Source organism: Mus pahari, chromosome 2, assembly GCF_900095145.1.
Source record: "Mus pahari chromosome 2, PAHARI_EIJ_v1.1, whole genome shotgun sequence".
Taxonomy (NCBI): domain Eukaryota; kingdom Metazoa; phylum Chordata; class Mammalia; order Rodentia; family Muridae; genus Mus; species Mus pahari.
The window spans coordinates 42349361-42368574 of NC_034591.1; the positions used below are offsets into that span (position 1 = coordinate 42349361).

At 41.1% G+C, this 19214-nt stretch overlaps 1 protein-coding gene across 1 annotated transcript in view; it reads right to left on the minus strand.

The window, feature by feature from the left end:
- Nucleotides 1-659: 659 nt before the first annotated feature.
- Nucleotides 660-19214, minus strand: part of Fam3c (family with sequence similarity 3 member C) — a 48811-nt gene continuing 30256 nt past the window's right edge. Inside the window, exons 6-10 of the mRNA XM_021190625.2 lie at nt 15769-15827; nt 14657-14707; nt 12277-12361; nt 2105-2231; nt 660-1318 (exon numbers count right to left, since the gene is read on the minus strand). Coding sequence (XP_021046284.1) covers nt 1229-1318; nt 2105-2231; nt 12277-12361; nt 14657-14707; nt 15769-15827 — 412 coding nt within the window. The 3' untranslated portion in view covers nt 660-1228. The remainder of the gene's footprint in view (nt 1319-2104; nt 2232-12276; nt 12362-14656; nt 14708-15768; nt 15828-19214) is intronic.

Here is a 19214-nt window from a genome sequence, read left to right on the forward strand (position 1 = left end):
CAGTACCACAAGGTCAGTGACAGTCAAGAAGTAGCTGGACATCTGAACTGCTTCTCGCTTTTAACAAAATAGCAAATACTGCTTTTAGATTTTCATACAAACCACCTAAATTTTAGGTTCAGATTTTACGTGTTGCCTCATCCCACGAAGGGCAGCATGAACATTTCATTTGTTTATGTTGCATTTGAAGTGATTCCATACATGAGGATTTGATGTACATCACCTACAATAGACATCAAATGTCCTAAAAAGACATTAATCAGGACTTTTCAAAGATTCTGTTACACATTTAGGCAACAGCTGCTATCACAAAGTTAGAAATAAATAACAGAATTTCTTGGTTTACAAATCAAAGCTATGATAGTCAAGTATTCCTGTTCTGAAACCATGTGGTCAGTGAAGAAAGCAGATAAATGCCTGAATTTCTCTAAATGTACTGACCCAGTTTTCTTGAATGACCTGATAAGGTTGAGGAAGGGATTTGGTCTGGTCCCCCAGGTCTGTGGGGCTCACTCTACACAGCTTACAAAGAATCACAGAATTCACACCGCTAACACAGAATTGAGAAAATGAGCTCTGAATGACACCTACATTAATGTTCCTCTTCACTGTTATTTAAAAAAACAAAAAACTGTTGTGCTTTTCACAAATCTGATGTCAATTTTCATGTGAAACATTTTATTTCCGAATTTCTTTGGAAGGACAAAAATAAAGACTGTGAAAAGATACAACAGGAGTTGGACTGTAAGGTGACAGTACACATACAACTAGCCAAAAAATTCTCTTTAATTTAAAGGATACTGTCATCACATGCCAGATATTTATACAGAGACACATATACGAACAAAATCTCCTCCCTAAAAGCCATGTCATTCCATGATAGGGTTTCCCAGCAACCAGGATAAATATCAGCTTCCTGTACAACCTGCGTGGTTACCCCCTGAATATGCTTTTAGAATTAAAATACATTATTGCCATTGTCGTCTACACATTGTACTTTCAGGGAAATGTGCTTACAAATAGTTCAGTGATTGGCTCAATGAGGACTATTTACAAAGGTAGCCATTTCTGTTAGCAATAAATAATCCTGGAACTGACAGAGACGGTCTTGCTCATGCACACCCTGGACGGCCACATGCTACTGAAATATGTACACAGAGCGGCTGCCTGACAGCTCTCCTGCAGAGTCAAAGTGCATTCCTCCTCGCCTCTCGCTCGTGCCTTCCCGTCAGTCTTGCTTCTGGGGGATACATCCTTCCATCTCCACCACCTCAGGCCATCCCTCGTACTTGTTCGTTTCCTTATTATTCTTTATGTGCTAAGGGAACAGAAGGACAATACATGGCATTAAAACAAAAATGAGTGTGACCTGCTAACACAGAGTAACACAACCCACCTGCTCTTGTTTCAGTGATGAACATGTCAACAGTGAGGACGCATAACACTTAAGACTCAAGAAGTTAAATGGATGACCCTTGGGGGCAGGGAGCTATGTGGCAAACCGTCAAAAAAACAAAAACAAAAACAAAAAAACCAAAACACACACACACACACAAAAACCCACTACTTTTAAAGAATTGTCACGGGCAGTGGTGGCGCATGCCTTTAATCCCAGCACTTGGGAGGCAGAGGCAGACGGATTTCTGAGTTCAAGGCCAACCTGGTCTACAGAGTGAGTTCCAGGAAGCCAGGGCTTTACAGAGAAACCCTGTCTCAAAACAAAACAAAACAAAACAAAACAAAAAAACAAAAACAAAACAAACAAAAAAGAATTGTCAAAAACTTTATATTCTATTTGAGACATTTGCAGAATCAATTGATTCTAGTATCAAAGTAGAACTGGAATCCTTAATAACCAGAGTTCTTTAAAAGGCCCAAGTATGATAACACATTGGTGTATAAGAAGGAAATCATTTTTCAAGTTATTGTGAAGCTTTTATTAAGTCATCATTATTTTAATTACTTACTGAGAACTTATAAAAAAACTATCTGGAACAGATTCAATGGCTTAGTCTAATTTTCAAATAACTAGCATGAGAATACTGTATGAGAAAGTCTCACTTGTTATTCTCATCCATCAGTTATGAATGCCCCAGACACTAACCTGTTCGAAGGGGCTCTTTGTTTTAATGCCCTTCCCACCACAGAAGACCCAGTTATCTCGGAAACCAAGACTGGTGATGGAAGTGCTCCCCAGTTCAGCAATGAGCCGCCGGGCCTCATCTGTGAGTCTGCAAGAGAAGACGAAGCAGTAGACGTGGGGTACTGCGCTTTCTAAACCCTTACCAGGAGAGCCACTGAACATGACGGTGAAAACATTTCAAATCCCATCAAACAATATTTAAAAAAAAAATGGATACAGAAAAAAATTTCTACAACATTCCTACTTGAGTTCTTTAGTGATGAAAGGCAAAGTCAAGAAGTTAATCAGAGGGCATCTGTTAAACATCAGCATTGCCTAACAATTGGTCTTCCCTTTGTTATTTGTAAGTATGTTCATCTGAAAGAGAGAGCCAGGCCCTGCTAATGGATGCCTACCGGAACTACATCCAGGTCGTCATCGACTCTCTACTGAACTCCATGAAAACGGAGCAAGAGTGAACGCTGATAGATGCTGAAGGCTGCTCATCACTATCTTTTATTTAAAACAAATCTTGAGAAGAGCTCTATAAATTGCACTTTAGTTATTTAGTCAGAATGGCCCCTAGAACTCACAGAGAGCTAAATATTTGCCCATTTTATTGGTTACACCGGCTTAACTCTGGAAGCAATAATCGACTGTTTTACGTTCACATCAGCCTTAGAAGTGGAACATTTGCCCAGTGAAACCCTCAACTGATAGACGCCATTAGAAACATCCATGTGGGGTTAGAGAGAGGGCTCAATGGTTAAGAGCACTGACTATTCTATCAGAGGTCCTGAGATCAATTCCCAGCAACTACATGGTGGCTCACAATCATCTGTAATGGGATCTGATGCCCTCTACTGGTGTGTCTGAAGGCAGTGTACTCACATATTACAATAAATATTTTAAAAAAGGAAAGAAACATCCACATGGATCAGTGATTCCCTCTCCTGTCTCATAGAGAGCAGAACGGAAGCAGATGAACACTAGCTGCAGAGCCAGAAAAAGACAACTAGGGCCAGGTTATTTGACATGAAGTCCTATAGCATGCAAACAACAATGTCACTACCACCACCCAACCCAACTTCTATAGATTAGATAGATCTGCCCTGCTAAGGCAAAGTGTTCCATCTCAAAACAAGACGATTGGAGAGGAAGGGACTGATTCACACCAGGAGTAGACCTGAGCTCTCTGCCTTAGTGGAAAAAACAAAAACAAAAACAACCCCCCCCCCCAAAAAAAAACCCAAACCCCCACGGTCTTAAACTAACTTAAAGTGAGGTACTCCGCATTTAAAGAGGAGCTTTATAAAATATGAAACATACATGGATCACTCAGCGTCACAAATGATACAAAGAATCACATCCATGGGGTGGGGCTGGGGTGGGGAGGGCCAGCTTGAGTATGGTTGTTACTGCCCTGGAGCAAGTTCACTAGAATCGGTGTGAAAATAACCAAAAACCTGGGAAATCTGCAGTCTGTCAGAGTCACTTCTGAACGATGCAGTGTGAACAAATGAACCAAAGAGGAGTGTAATGTCTGTGTTCAAAAAGAGCCGATGAAAACAAACAAACAAACAAATGTTTAAAGGGGCTGGGAAAGCAGAGCAGTGGCTAAGACCTTGTGTAGCTCTTGCAAAGGACTCAACCTCAGTCCCCAGTTTCCACAATGGGTGGCTCACAACCACCTGTAACCTCAGCTCTAGAGAATTCTGAGGGCACCTGCAGCTCTAGGGTTTACGCTGAGGGCTCCTGCATGCATACACACATGCACACACATTGACACACACAAAACAACACACACACACACACACACACACACAACACACACACACATAAATTACTTTAAAAAAAAAAAAAGCCCGCTCCATCTGAGCCTCTGTGAAGTCCTTCAGGTTATCTATGTGCTCTATTTTCTGGCTACTTTTTAAAGACTCCTTTGCCTCTGTCAACACAACCAGATGAGCTGTGATGCCGGATGGATAAAATACATTGCAATGTGGAGGGCAGGCCATAGGCTCACAGCATGACAGCATGGCTGCCTCCACAGAGAGCCACAGGGCTCCATTTGTTTTTATTCCTCAGAAAAAGTTCAGTTTGCAATCTTGATAAATTAAAATAATGAATGTTGAATTCACAAACAGCAGTAACATCGGCTCCCCAAACGGTTGATTATCTAAATGCAAGTATGTTCCCCTATTTAAAAAAGTAAAATCTCTCCTATCAAAGAGTTTATATGAGTGCATGCACACACACACACACACACACACACACACACACACACACACACACACTGAAGAGACAATCATCTTTCTGCCATTTGAATTTTACTGAACAATATGATCCATATGGATAAACCAAACCAACTTAGCCAGAGAGCTAGAATCAACTCGCCTCCGCTAACTCCTATATTTCCATGGAACATTACCATGTTCTTGTGCAGAAAGGAATTAGCATAAAAGACCTGCGGTCCCGTAGAAAGGTCTGCCAGCAATGCTGACATTATTGGCATCCAGACACCTGGATTTGAGGTGAGCACTTACCCTTTCCAGGACTGTGCCTGTGGTGGACAGATGACAGCATTTACACTGAATACCTATTGTGTGGGTGTCTGCAACATGGCGCGATAGGTAACATAGAGGGTGGTCATGTGAGCAGCTTCCAATCGGAATGCTGGGCAATGAGCAATAAATTCCCCGGGTGACAGCATTTATATGGGTTGTCTTCATTTACGGCTGGATCATTTGAGCACACCTAGTGTGACCTGCTGGGAGAGTGCTTCTTGTGGGTGGAGAGATGGCCGAATGGGTATCCAGCACCCTCCTGAAAGGGCGTGCATGGCTGCATGTTCCTGTAATCCCAGCACTGAGATGGCAGACAGACTGATGCCAAGAGCTCATCAGACAGCCAACCTAGCTCAACTGGTAAGCTTTTAGCTCAGTAGGAAACCCTGCCTCAAGGCAGTGAGTAAGAGATTATCCAAAAAGACCCAAAATACTACTCTAACCACCACACGAAGGCAGGTACTTCTGTGTATGTACCACACAAATGCAGACAGGCACACAGAGAGATTTTAAAAACTAAATCTCAAAGGACTACTGCAAATCTGGCCCTGGTTCCCTCCAGCCTTTCCCCCTGGATTCACGCCCTTGCTGGTAACTGTTGTCTCCCGTTTCTTGAAACAAATCATGGCCACGAGGTTCAAAACCCCAATACCCGTGTCTATGTCTGTAGTGGCTATTCCTGGTTGTCAACTTGACTATATTTGAAATGAACTACGATCCAGAATTGGAAGGCTCACCAGTGAACCTAATCTGGAGACTGGGAGATAGAAGTTTCTGATCTGGATCTTGGTATGGAGATCTTGAGACACAGTGGTGATTGAATCCAGAAGATTAAGACAGGGAGATCTCCGAGTCCAAGATCATCTGGGATTAAAGGTGTGGTGGCACACACCTTTAATCTGGGCTACACCTTCTGCTGGGGACCATATAAGGACATTGGAAGAAGGGAGTCTGGCTCTCGCTCTTTCGCCTTCTTGCGGTGTGGGACTCAGCGACTGCTAGATCCTTGGACTTCCATTCACAGCTACTACTGAACCATTGTTGGGATTTGGACTGCAGACTGTAAGTCATCAATAAATTCCTTTACTACATAGAGACTATCTGTAAGTTCTGTCACTCTAGAGAACCCTGACTAATACAATGTCCAACTATAAAATCACTTCCCAGTGGCTTGTAATGCCTTCTGATCTTCCTGTGTAAAGTCTGTGAGCTGTTTCCATGTTCCTTTTTTTGTTCTGTTCTATTTTAAGCAAAGGGTAATTTCACATGTCAGAAGGAAGTTTAAATCAATGCAAAACAGCCCGAGTGAGAACACTGTAATGTATACAGGTGTCAAAATGCAAAGCCCGGAATAATAAACACAACACGGCAGCAAATTTGGAGATACAGGCTTTTTGTTCTGAATGAGGAAATGAGAGCATATCGGGTGTTCTTAGTACTTACTAATGGCATTGCTAGCTGAGTTCTTCTAAAGTGATGCTGAGAAAGCTAAGGAGATGCTCGGTTGTTAAGTGTGTATGAGGTCCTGGGTTTAAGTCTCAGCACCTCCATTAAAAGCCAGTGAGGCCACATACATCTGTATCCCTGGTGCTAGGGAGAGCATAGAGGCTGCAAGATGATGCTGAGGCTTGCTGATTGATAGCCCAGCAGAGAAATTATGAGTTCCAGATGCACTGAGAGACCCGCTCTCAGGGAATAAGCAGGTAATACACACAAACACATAAACACACACATACACACTTTTACATTTTTATTTTGGGGGTCAGCAGGATTTCCCAAGAAGATAAAAGCTCTTGACACTAACATGAAGATCTGAGTTTGGTCCCCAGAACAGACATGGTGGAAGTAAAGAACCAACTCTAGCAAGCTGTCCTCTGACCTCCACATGCACACCATAGAATGCGTGTGCTTATTCACACATCCACCATAACTGAATCATAATACATTTTTAAAGGATTATCTTGAATCAATTACTTTAGAGAAGACTTCTTTTAAGATAAATAGAAAACTTTCCAATGCTACAGCAGGAGAAAAGAAAACAAAGAAAGGGGGCCATGTTTTCCTAAAGACATCCTAATGCTGCATAGTCTACTTGGAATGGAAACTGGTGGAACAGGGCCCCAGATCTGAATAGGCTCCAAGACCTTAGCACAACTGACTCCATGATGGAAGTACCATCCAAGTTGCAAAACTCAGCATGCAGACAGCGCTACTTATAAAAAAATAAAACAGATACCAAATTTGTCAAAGCCCATAGTTCTGGGAAATCCTCTGAACCTTGCTTTTTTTTTTTTTTTTTGGTTTCTGTAGTTCCCCTTCTGGATGATTGTTCTTATTAACTGAAGTGTGTTAACCTAAAATGCATTTTGTCTGTGTGTGTGTGTGTTCTTAAAAATTCACCCTGAGGGCTGGAGAGATGGCTCAGCAGTTAAGAGCACCGACTGCTCTTCCAGAGGTCCTGAGTTCAACTCCCAGCAACCAATGGTGGCTCACAACCATCTGTAATGGGCATACAATACTGTCTCCTAATATGTCTAAAGACAGTGACAGTGTACCTACATATATGAAATAAATATGACCAGAGCAAGCTGGGCCGGAGTGAGCGGGGCCAGCAGGGTGAGAAACTCACCCTGGGTAAGGCTCAGAGCTACACTGGGATCCTGAACACTGAGAGGATGGACTAGAGATGAAAGTCTGCATCAGGACCCACTCTTACTGGGAGGGGAGGTATATCCAGCAGGCCTACACCATCTACCTAAGTCATGCCTCCAAAGCACAAAAGGAAAAGAGAGAGCTCATTTTCTGGAATCAATTCTGATTAGCAAGGGAAGAATAAGCTAAGAAATATAAATAATAGGAATTATGGAAGAAAACAGTCACATACCTGTAGAAAATAAAGGCCAAAAAAAAAAAAAAAAAAAAAAAAAAAAAAAAAAAAAAAAAAAAAAAAAAAAAATAGAAGATGCAGGGGGTCATCAAAACCAGAGATGAAAGACAGTTCCCCAGAAATTCTTCTGAGAATGTAGTTCTTTAAAAGCAAGCAAACATGGACCTAGGAGATGGCTCAGTTGGCCAAGAACCTACCTGCCAGCAAACTTAGTGACTTGAGTTTGATCCTTGGGTACACATGGCAGTACACATTAACAGTTCTTAAAAGCTGACCTCTGACCTACACACATGTGACACAAACCACCACACCCGCACAAACAAATAAAGTAAATAAATAAATAAACAGAAAACAAGCAAGCAAACAACCCAAACTAATAATTTTCACTCTATAATAATCATAGAGAAGGTTGGTTTCTAAATAACTGCTGTCATAGCGAGGTACTTAACTGAAAACAGGAAAGCTTTTGAAGTATGAGGCAAACCACATTACTGAGGACAAAGCTCTTAGCAATATTATATGAAAACCTTCCATGTCAGAATGAAACAGAACTCAAAGCCACTAAAGAATTTCTGCTATAAAGACAGAAAGAGTAATAAAGTATAATGAAGGAGCCCTGCTTTACAAAATGAGTACCAGGATTAAGTCTGATCAAGGCATCCGCCCAGGAGGCAAGCCCGGTTTGGGCAACAGAAAAAAGGGAAACAGTAACTCAAGTCCAAAGTCAAGGTAAGCTTCTGGATATAGACACTCCCAAACACAATTTGTTACATTGTTAGAACCATTGTTGTAGCCAATTGTTACAAACCACAGGTACACTCTTAAGGAAGTGTCAATTGCTTTAGAAACTAAAACTGGAGATGCTAAGCTGTTACAAGTTTAATACTCTAGGGGTTTCTTTTCTTTTTCTTTTTTTTTATAAATAATATATTTTATTTTGAAAAAATAAATTTTGTTATTCTTTAATTGCTGCTGCTGGTGGTGCGTGCGTGTGTGTGTGTGTGTGTGTGTGTATGTGTGTGTATGTATGTATGTATTCCTAAATAAATACAACATGGCTTCCATGGCTCAGGTATTATTACAGAAGATATGGCAGAAAGATTATAAGAGCCAAAAAAAAAAGAAGTTTGCCATGAGATTTTTTTTTCTTTATCTCACCAAGTCTCAGAAAGTCTCACCAAGCATGCCTAAACATGTCCTGAGCAAGGATCACTACCAATGAGCACGCTAATGTGGCGGGGAAAGGGCACTCACAGGGCATCCACCATGACCAACAACTACAGGCAACTACAGGCAACTACAAGATGCTGAGAAATTCTTCCCTAGGGAGGGGCACACCAACTGATTATCTAGGTTTTGCTTCGTTTTTAAGGCAAACAGGGCCAAGGAGATGAAGGAAGGCTCAGTAGTAGCATGCTTGCTGGGCAAACAAGAGGACTCGAGTTTGATTCTAAGAGCACCCTTAAAAAGCCAGACGTGACAGCGTTCACCTCTAACTCTGCTTCCAATAGAACAAATTCCAGTTCCTAACCAAAATCTAGACTGGAAGACCATAACAGCCCCTGTAAGAATAACAATGAAGGGAGACAAGCAAGGGGGGGGGGCAGCTGGAAGGGCACAGGCATGAGTCAGGCCAAGCTAAATGACATCTCTGAAACTTGAGCTACATGGCAGCAGGTCAGGGTACTGAAATGAGTTTCCTCTATGAATTTCAAGTTAGCATCTGATAGCCCCAGAAAATAGCTGCTGTGAGTAAAATAACTAAGGTGCAGCAGGACAGCACGCCTACTGGGGGACACTGGCAGCTGTCTGCAAAATCATCCCTGCAATGGATTAACAGAAGAATTCCGTGAGGAACCAGGTCTCTAGTATGGCGGCATACTGCCCTTGGTAAACATTTTTATCAAGGGCTTAAATTTAGACACACGAATGACTTTGGAGTCAGTACAAAGCCTGGATCGTGGAACCCTCTTAGGATACACGTCAGACTCAAGACCAAGCAGGCCCAATCAGTACAATCAAATCGAACAGGAATAAATGAATATAAAGTTCTTCATTTACATAAAACAAAATCAAGTTCTGAATGGAGGGGAAAATCTGACATCAAAGGAAAAGATCTGACGACTTAACAATCTAACTTGACCAAAAATTCATGAGCCAAAAATGTGATTTGATTGCTTAGAGAAAACTAATATAATTCTAGTCTGCATGAATATTCAAAGAAATGTAATCTCCTGAAACAGGGCAAGTTATCGTCTCCGTTATAGCCAGTTGTGGCCAGACCACATCTGGAACACTGTGCTTAATTTGAGACACTCATTTTAAGAGAGACAATAATGAACTAAAGGATGCCCAGGGAAACACAGCCAGGAAAGGAAATGAAGGAGAAACACAATATGATAAGAGGTTAAAAGAGCTATGTGTACTGAGCCTAGGAACCTAAAAGGAAAACGTCAATTAGCTTCAAATGCTTCAGTATTGGGTCTCGAGGGAACACCGTCTATTGTCTTGCTGTTCCACTTACCCAAAATAAGGAATGCTGAACAGAATATAGAGCCCACCCTGAGAAGACAGCATCTCTTTACAGTCTCCGAAGCTTCTTAGGGATGTGAGTGCTGGCTTCCAGCAGGTGGGGAGGACCAGGGCTGAGAGGGCTTGCTCAGGCTGGCTAACGGCTTCTGGAGGACTTCACGACACGCACAATGCAACCATCTCAAGACTACATCAGTATCTCATCAGAGTTCTGATTCTCATTAGGCTTAGTAATAAAGGCATGAAAAAAGGAAGATTGTGTGTGTCTAGACACAAAAGGGAGCCTTTATGCTAAAAAATGACACTATGCACATAATACCCTAGACTCTAGCCAAACCAACACACAAGACACTTTTTCTAATGTAGAAGGCTTAATGAGACTCTGTATACTATTTACTTTACTATGTAAAGTCAGCTGAATCTGCCAGTTACATCAAGCCTCACTTCATAGATTTAACATTAATCATCAGTTGGACCAGTTTAAAAATGTACAATATGTCAGTGTTGTTCATAGAATGCTTTAAAAGATTTTATCAGAGAGGAATAAAGCACATTCATTTTTACAAAACAGTCATAAGACAGCTTTGAGACAAACTGAAAGAAAGAGGTTGACAGAAGAGAACCAGAAACGAACCCACGCCGTCTTAGAACCTGACACAACACAGGTGCTGTAAAGCTCTGGAAATTACAAATGGGTTATGAAAATACAGGAAAAGAGTAAAATCTCGGCAAGAGAGAAGATACTAAATTATCTAATTTGGAGATGGAAAAGTACTCCTTGAGTCTGAGTCAGAGAAACTAAAAGGAAGAACCTACGGGCACCACTATGTACAAGCCCCCTACTCTGTTAAAAATCAAAGGCACCTGAAGTTGGCAAAATTAAAAGCTTATTGTCTACAATAAGCTTTATTATTAAAAACTGTATTTTTAACAAGAGAACTGGTTAATACCTCAACATATAAAGAATTTTTACTAATTAATATGGGTCAACTTGAATGGTCATATTTTATAAAAGAAGATGTAAAAAAACAAAAAGAAAAAAATCTATCTAGTGAGCACACACATAAGTCTAGTCTCACAAATAATGAAATAAGTCATTTAAAAACACATAAAATCCATCTAGAGTTGGAAACTCTAAAAGAATGTACACATTCTTTAACTCAATAATCTCAATTTTGATTTTAAGGAAAGATGGGTTATTGAGCTTTTAAAAATAATAAAACCAAAACATACATTTTAAAACATGTGTGAACAACCAAAAGGAATACTTAATATGGGAAAATATATACCAAAATGAGGAAAATGTGCATTAAGTCATCTGACATGGAAAGAAACTACAGTGTTTTTCACACGATGTCCCTGGGTGATGGGATGATGGAATTTGTTTCCTCTTTGTGCTTTTCTACGCTTTCCAAATTTCCCAGGATACACAATACAAGAAAACAAGTTACAAAATCATCATCATCTGCTAAACTCTATTTTTAAATATATTTTCTGGGCTGGAGAGATGATGGCTCAGTGGGTAAGATTGCTAACTCTTTTTGCAAGGGACCCAAATTAGATTCACAGCATCCATGCATGTCAGGTGACTCACGATTACCTGTGACTCCAGCTTCAGAGCCCTCACAGACATCAGCACTCACAGGTACAGGTGTACATGCACGCGCGTGTGCGCGCACACACACACAAACACACACACACACACACACACACACACACACACACACACTCCTCACATCTGCACCCTTGACCGTTAATTCCAATTTTCAGAAATTAACCCTAAGGTTATGAACAAAGGTCCAAAAGAGGAAAAAAAAATGTGCACAGGAAAGTTATCACAGCGTTATGAATTAGAAGAAAAACTTGGCAGGTAAGGAAGAACTTTAACAAATGTGGGCCCATAGGACAAACTGCTCTGAGCCCTAAAAATGCTACTGAAGCATGTTAATCCAAAAAACAAAAGGAGAATGTTAGAGAAAACTGTTTAATCCTACTACAACACAAAAGAGCATATAAAATACGTATGTGCAATGTGATTCAAATTTCATCATAGCATATGAATGATGAAAGTGGACTTTTGAAGAGCCAATAGTACTTTCTACAATATATTGCTTTTTAAAGTCTAAATTATAGATCCAAAGATTGCGTTAGGCTTTGATTTTACATACTTGGTTGCTCCATCATCGTACGTTGCCATCAGCACTACTGTCCCATCTTGTATGGTCTTCAAAAACTCAATGAATGGTGCCACATCTGAAGAAATAGAATGGAGAGTGGTTGGGGATTTTCTTTGTAAATAATGGAATTACTATCACAATAATCTCTAAGAATTAATGTTATATGAAGTATCTATAAACCGACTAATTGTTTCTAATGAAAGTGATGTCAAGTAAGATATAAGAATCTTAGGAAAAACCTAAAAACTCCAATTTTTCAAGGAAATAAAAAAAGAATCCACTAAACAAAATAATCCACTACTAAATAATTTAATTCCTTAAGTCTCTTTGCCGTGAGATTTATTTCCCAGCCCTGAATTATCTTGCGTTTTTCCCATTCTTAAAACAGGGGCCATTAAAAATCCATGGTAAATGCAGGTAAGAGCATCATTTGTATAGTGAGGGCCTCAGAGGCCTCTCAGAAGTGTAACTGAGTCTTCAGTCCATAGGAAGCCTGATTCTGAGGTCCATGTGAGGTTTTTGGGACCCGAAGGGGTCATGGCCTTCAATGTTAATATGGGTGCTTGTTTAGGAAAAGTAAGCCCTGCTTACTCAGAGACATCTGTAAAATTTTTTTGTAATATGGAAAAAGGCAAATTTTAAAAGAGTTTCTAGGTCTATCATTCTGTAACTAACTGGGGTGAAGGAATGTAGAGAGTAACTAAAAATCCCACTAATTATGGCCAACATTGGTCCTCTTAATGTATCAAGGCCACAGGAACTTTACAGTAATCCAGCTGGGTGAGGACAAACTGGTGTTGCCAGACAGACTAGACTGGTCAGGTACTAAAGCATTTTCTCTCGTGAGCTCTTTGCAGTGTTAACTTTCCTTATAGACCACAAGTCTAAAATGACTCCAGAGCTGTATTACTTCAAGCCTTCTCTCTCTCTCTCTTTTTTTTTCCCCAACAGCAAGGATTCCAAACATTTTTCTCTAGTTGATTGCATTTTACAATAAGAGCATTTTTTTAATGCAGAAACATAAATGCCAACTAGTCATTCCCATTGACATGAAAAGATGACACTAAACTGCTATTATTTCTGAACCAGGAAGAGTTTTTGGCAGCAAATCAGCTTCAGTGATGGGCTGAGAGAGCAGTACCAGAACTCTGTTTACATGCCTGGTTTCAACAGCTTCACGGAAGAGTTTCTGTGTTATAAATTATACTAAGAACAATTATGCCCTCAGAATTTAAAACTGATGGGAACAGTGTAATTTAATATAGCTCTGACAGCTATGAAACATTCTCTAAAGCTTAAATAAATAACACACCGCAGCTTATTAAGAGCTGAAGAAATATTAGAGTCATCAGCTGGTCTTGAAACTGAACATAAATTGTGGCAGCCTGAGAGCTACCGGCTTATGGGGCACACATAAATAGGTCAGGGAACCAGAAGGTAAGCCTGCCTTCCTTAAAGATAAAGGAACCCTGTGGGCTTGAACGATGGCTCAAAGCTTAGGAGTGCTCGCTGCTCTTCCGGAGGACTTGAATTTGGCTCTCAGCTCCCATATCAGGCAGCTCACAACGCCTGTAGCTCATGCTCTAAGAGCCTGATGTCACTGGCCTCCTCAGGTACCTGCATCCTTATAGGTATATACCTACATGCAGACACACACCTACACAAACCACAATTATAAAAATAATGCATTTTCTAAAGAAATCCTTCCCTTTGGGGTAACATTCTTTGGGCAGTCAGTACTTGTTCTGCATGACGGCGACCTTGTCCCATCCCTAGGACTCCCAAACACAGAAGGAGTAAATATCCGTGGTTTGTTCTGAGTCCTGTAAACTGTAAACTGTTTATGCCCTCTCTCAAATATTTACTATGTAATAGCAGAACCCAGTTATATGTGTGTGTGAGTGTGTGTGTGTGTGTGTGTGTGTACATGCGCGCACGCATGCGTGTATGTGGTGTATAAATAATAGTTAATAGGATGAATGAACAGGATTACTGCTTTTCTTGAATCTGAGTTTACCTTACCTACTGAAGGCTCCCACTTTTGACTAATTTTTGAGATTCAAAAATCATATGCAAGTCAATCCAGTCAAAAACTGTGTGAACTGGTTATACTGGTCTTTCAGTATTTCTAACTTCGGGGAGCAATCTAAACAAACTCAGAGCTTTGAGTCAGGTGTCCTGTCCAACAAGGGCTGATGCCCTCCAAATCTCACTGGAATCTCAGTCACATACAACGTTCCTGCAATCTGCATGCAACATACTGCTTAAATATGACTGGACATACAGTGAGGCCCGAGGGGGGAAATTCAAATCGTTCTCTCTCAGATGGGCTCAGTGTGAACCACGGGAACACAGTGTCAGTCACACGTACCTCCTCCCCACATGTCAAAAAATTTGGTGTCTATCACTTCCCCCGTTTTCCCTGAAAGAGACAGAACACATATTAAATCACACAACTGAAATATCAGTGCAGAAAATAAAAAGACAGTGTTACCCAACAAGTGGCATGAACTCATTAACAGAAGGAACTGCTCACAGAATTTACAATCTGAGCCATACACACAGATGTGCATCAGTGCTTCAGATCACTTCTATGCTACACTTCAGTATCATGTGGGGGCCATCATCCTGTGAGAATCACCACCAACACATACGCTCTTTCTACAGCAAAGATGTTACCCACCCAAAACAACAATCTATATTAAAGATATTTTTAAGACAAAATTTACACTTATTTTACATTTAAGATCAATGAAATGGATGAAGAGACATTTAGATGTTAGCTTAGTACATAGCCCTATAGTTGCCTTTATGAATAAAGCAAACAGCTTTTCTCTGCGGTGGGTTGCATGAACTGCTGGCTACCTCTACTCATCACAGACAGAGGAATGAGTGCCTGAACGGAGGCAGCTACACAGGCAGCACCTTGCACCCATGGGCTAGATGCTTAAGATTTACTTTTGTAACATTCGCGACGTTCAGGATTCAGCGGACTTGTCTACACCAATGAACCTCTGAGGAGAGTGTGGACAGGATTGAAAACTTACAACACACTATGCCTTTATTACTCCCTATACTTACACAATCCACCATCCTTTGTCATTTAACAAACCCTTACATGTCTTCCTATTTTCATAGTAAATAAGAGTTCTGAAAGGCACTGCAACGTGGCACCAATTTAGTACTAGATTAGTAGTTTGCAATTTCATAAGAAGCTTGCCACAAAATGCAAACGGCTGCAACGTGCCCAAGAAAACACGCTACCCATCAGTAGAATCCAAGTGTCTATCTGCAATGGTTGTCGGTAAGGCTTCAGGATTGAGTAGTGCCTGCTATTCTGATCCCAAGAGTAAATTTTAGTGTGGAATATATATATGTGTGTGTGTGTGTGTGTGTGTGTGTGTGTGTGTGTGTGTGTGTGTGTATGTATATCCCCTCATTATACTGATAAAGTACAATAATAAGTACAATAATTATTCTTACCATTTACCAAGGCAACATTTATTCCTCTTCCAACATTATTCTTCACACCACTCATCAAACTAAAGGGAGAAAAGACAAGACAAATATTAGGGTCAGACAGCACATGTAAACATGTCAGAGAAATGAAATACAAAAAGGTATTATTATACACATATCAAATACTCAACTCGACAAACACACACACACAAAAAAAATTAACATCAAAGACAGCCTCCTGAGTCGACTGTAGTGTCAATTCAAATAATACATCATAAAATCAAGTACTACGCATGAAGGTACAATAGTGCCAGAGAGTTGGTTCAGTGGCTACAAACATGTATGACTTATACAGAGGACCAGCACCCAGTCAGGAGGCCCACAACCTCCAGCAACGCCACCTTCAGGGGGCATTGTACGCCTCCGGCCTCTGCTGACACATGTGCTTTTGTGCACATACCCAGACACACACAAAGGAAAATAATGTCATTTTAAAATAATTACGGTTGAAATGCCACACTGTTGCCGCACTGTGTAATACTGTGCAGTGCCATCTGAGGTGTTCTTCAAGCCCACCACAGGACACGGTCTCTCTACCATTCCCAAAACGCCAAAGGACAGACCCTTTCCTCTGCACCTTGTGTAGGCTCACTGTGACACGGTGACATGAAATGGAGTCCTGTGCTATACAAGCACGTTAAAAGCCAAAGCTAGGAGTAGTGGAGCACTGTTGTACCCAGGACACTCCACCGTGAACATTTTCCTAGTCATTATCAACGTGGACATTCTCTGCACTCAGAAGGAATGCTGTACCTACTAATTATACCTCACCACGCTTGTGCATGGGCTGCCTACGATAACCAGCATAACGTTCTGCAGCCTACAGGCTGTCAACAATGCCAGGTGACCCCGTGAGATGCACGGCACAGTGGCATATTGGCTTGCTAAATATGCAATTTTATGGAATACAAAACCAAAGTTTGTAGGTCATGTTAAAAGAATTCCAGGTATTAGCGATTTCCCCAGCAGTGTATTGCAAGGGGCGGGGGCTCTGTGTAGGCAAGTGAGTATGCATACGCTCACGTATGTGAATATTAGGTAGAATGTGTAGCGCATGATTTTGCAAATGAAATCTCTAATGCTTTATTATGCATTCCACACAGTCAACTGGTTTTCACAGAAGGTGTCAGTGACTTCCACAGAACTCATATCTGGAACTGAACTATAGTTGCTGGGGATTAATTCTAATGTGAGTGGCGTGTTCATTTATGTAAATGAGTACGACAAAGTACGGAAAAAGAAAACTAATGTCAAAGCTTCGTGTATTCGATGCTGAGAAGAGCTCCAAGCCAGCCAGTGCCTTCCTCTTTCTGCTAGCTGCAGGGTAAAGCTGCAACCATGCAAGCATGGTGCCGTGATGTACAACTAGGTCTCATTTACCTAAGAAACACTAGACCTTCATTCAAAACCCTTCCTGTTAAGGGACAGACAGCATCATTATAAGTCATGCCTCCCCCAGCCACACCTGCTGACCTCACTTCCTCTTCCCAACGAATCCCCTCAAACAGAACTTTAAAAAAATGATCATGAAACTCAAGTAAAGCTATCTGAAAACAGGAAAAAAACAATGCTAAAATGATAGCAAGTACGGTGAATGTAAGTAGTGCAAACACACCAAATGAAGACGGAACACGGGCTGGTGAGATGGCTCAGTGGGTAAGAGCACCCGACTGCTCTTCCGAACGGTCCAGAGTTCAAATCCCAGCAACCACATGGTGGTTCACAGCCATCTGTAACAAGATCTGACGCCCTCTTCTGGAACATCTGAAGACAGCTACAGTGTACTTACATATAATAAATAAAAATAAATCTTTAAAAAAAAAAAAAAAGAAGAAGAAGAAGACGGAACACTAACTATCGGTTATTATAGAACCACACTACATAACAACAAACAGAACCGCACTACATAATGACAATGATAACAGTAAGTTCATCTGAAACAGGGATACAGTAACTGAACATAAAGGGGTGAAAAGGACGTTCACAAACAACCAAGCAAGGAAAAATTAATAATCGTCAATCAATTTTAAAAACAAACAAAATGCACATTTCCCTATGGTGAATTTCAAAAATGCAAGACATTATCAACAGTTAGAGAGACACAGATCAAGGCTTCGATGAGCTACAACTTCACTCCTACTAGATGCTGTAGTCTCTAGGCATATGGAGGACCCAGGACTTCATACTCGGCTGGTACAAAGGTCAAACAGGGTCACTTTGGGAAACAGTCTGACGGTTCCTTTATAAGCCAGACAGCTATCTGAAAGTCACTGCCATACAAGCACAGAGAGTGAAGACACAGCCCCAGGAAACCTGCAGAGAAAATGTTTCAGAAACACTGTTCCTAATAGTCAGAAAGGGGAAATAATTCATACACCTATCAACCTGATAAAGGGCTATACAAATGAGCCATATCTATAATGGAAAATCATTCAGCCGTGAAAAGAATTAACTAGTACGAGCTACAAGGTGGATGAACCTTGAAAACATTATACCGAGTGAAGAAGCCAGTTACCGAAAATGACACGGCTATGGGAAACATCAAAACCAAGCTTATCTACAGAAGCAAACAAGGTTATTTAGGACATGGGTGTGGGGTGTGGAATGAATGAAAATGGGGAAGGGCCAGAGTTACAAGCATGGTTCCTTTTGGTGGTATGAAAATGTTCTAAACTAGGGCAGCAATCCCAGCATTCTGGAGGCAGAGGCTGAAGGAAGGAAGGGAGGGAGGGAGGGAGGGAAAAATGAAAGAGAAAGAAAGGAAGAATAAGCCTAAAATGACTATGGCAGACCGTCTTAGTTAGGGGGTTTGCCGCTGTGAAGAGACATCATCACCAAGGCAACTCTTATAAGGACAGCATTTAATTGAGGCTGGCTTACAGGTTCTGAGGTTCAGTCCATTCTCATCATGGCAGGAAGCATGGCAGCATCCAGACAGACATGGTACTGGAGAAGGAGCTGAGAGTACTACATCTTCATCTGAAGGCCACTAGGAGAAGACTGGCATCCCCAGGCAGAGAGGGAAGCTCTTAAAGCCCACCCCAACAGTGACACACTTCTTCTAACAAGACCACACCTACTCCACCAGTGCCTCCTTCTAACAGTGTCACTCCCCGGGGCCACCACACAGACTTTGTACACGATGAATTATGCGACAAACACGACAATGAATCACACTACCAATGAGTAAAGTGTAGGTACATATAAGCTACATCTCCAAGCTGTTTAAACAAAAGAATATGTGTGCTGAGCACACTCATAGGATGGACATAAGCTTCACCACTGGAAAACTGGCTGCGCTGCATCGGAAGACGAGCACCTCAAAACGCGTGCTCCAGACCCTGGAGAAAAACACTGGATGGTCCCAAAACACGCTGGTTACAACTGATGTGTTGGCTAATAATCAAACC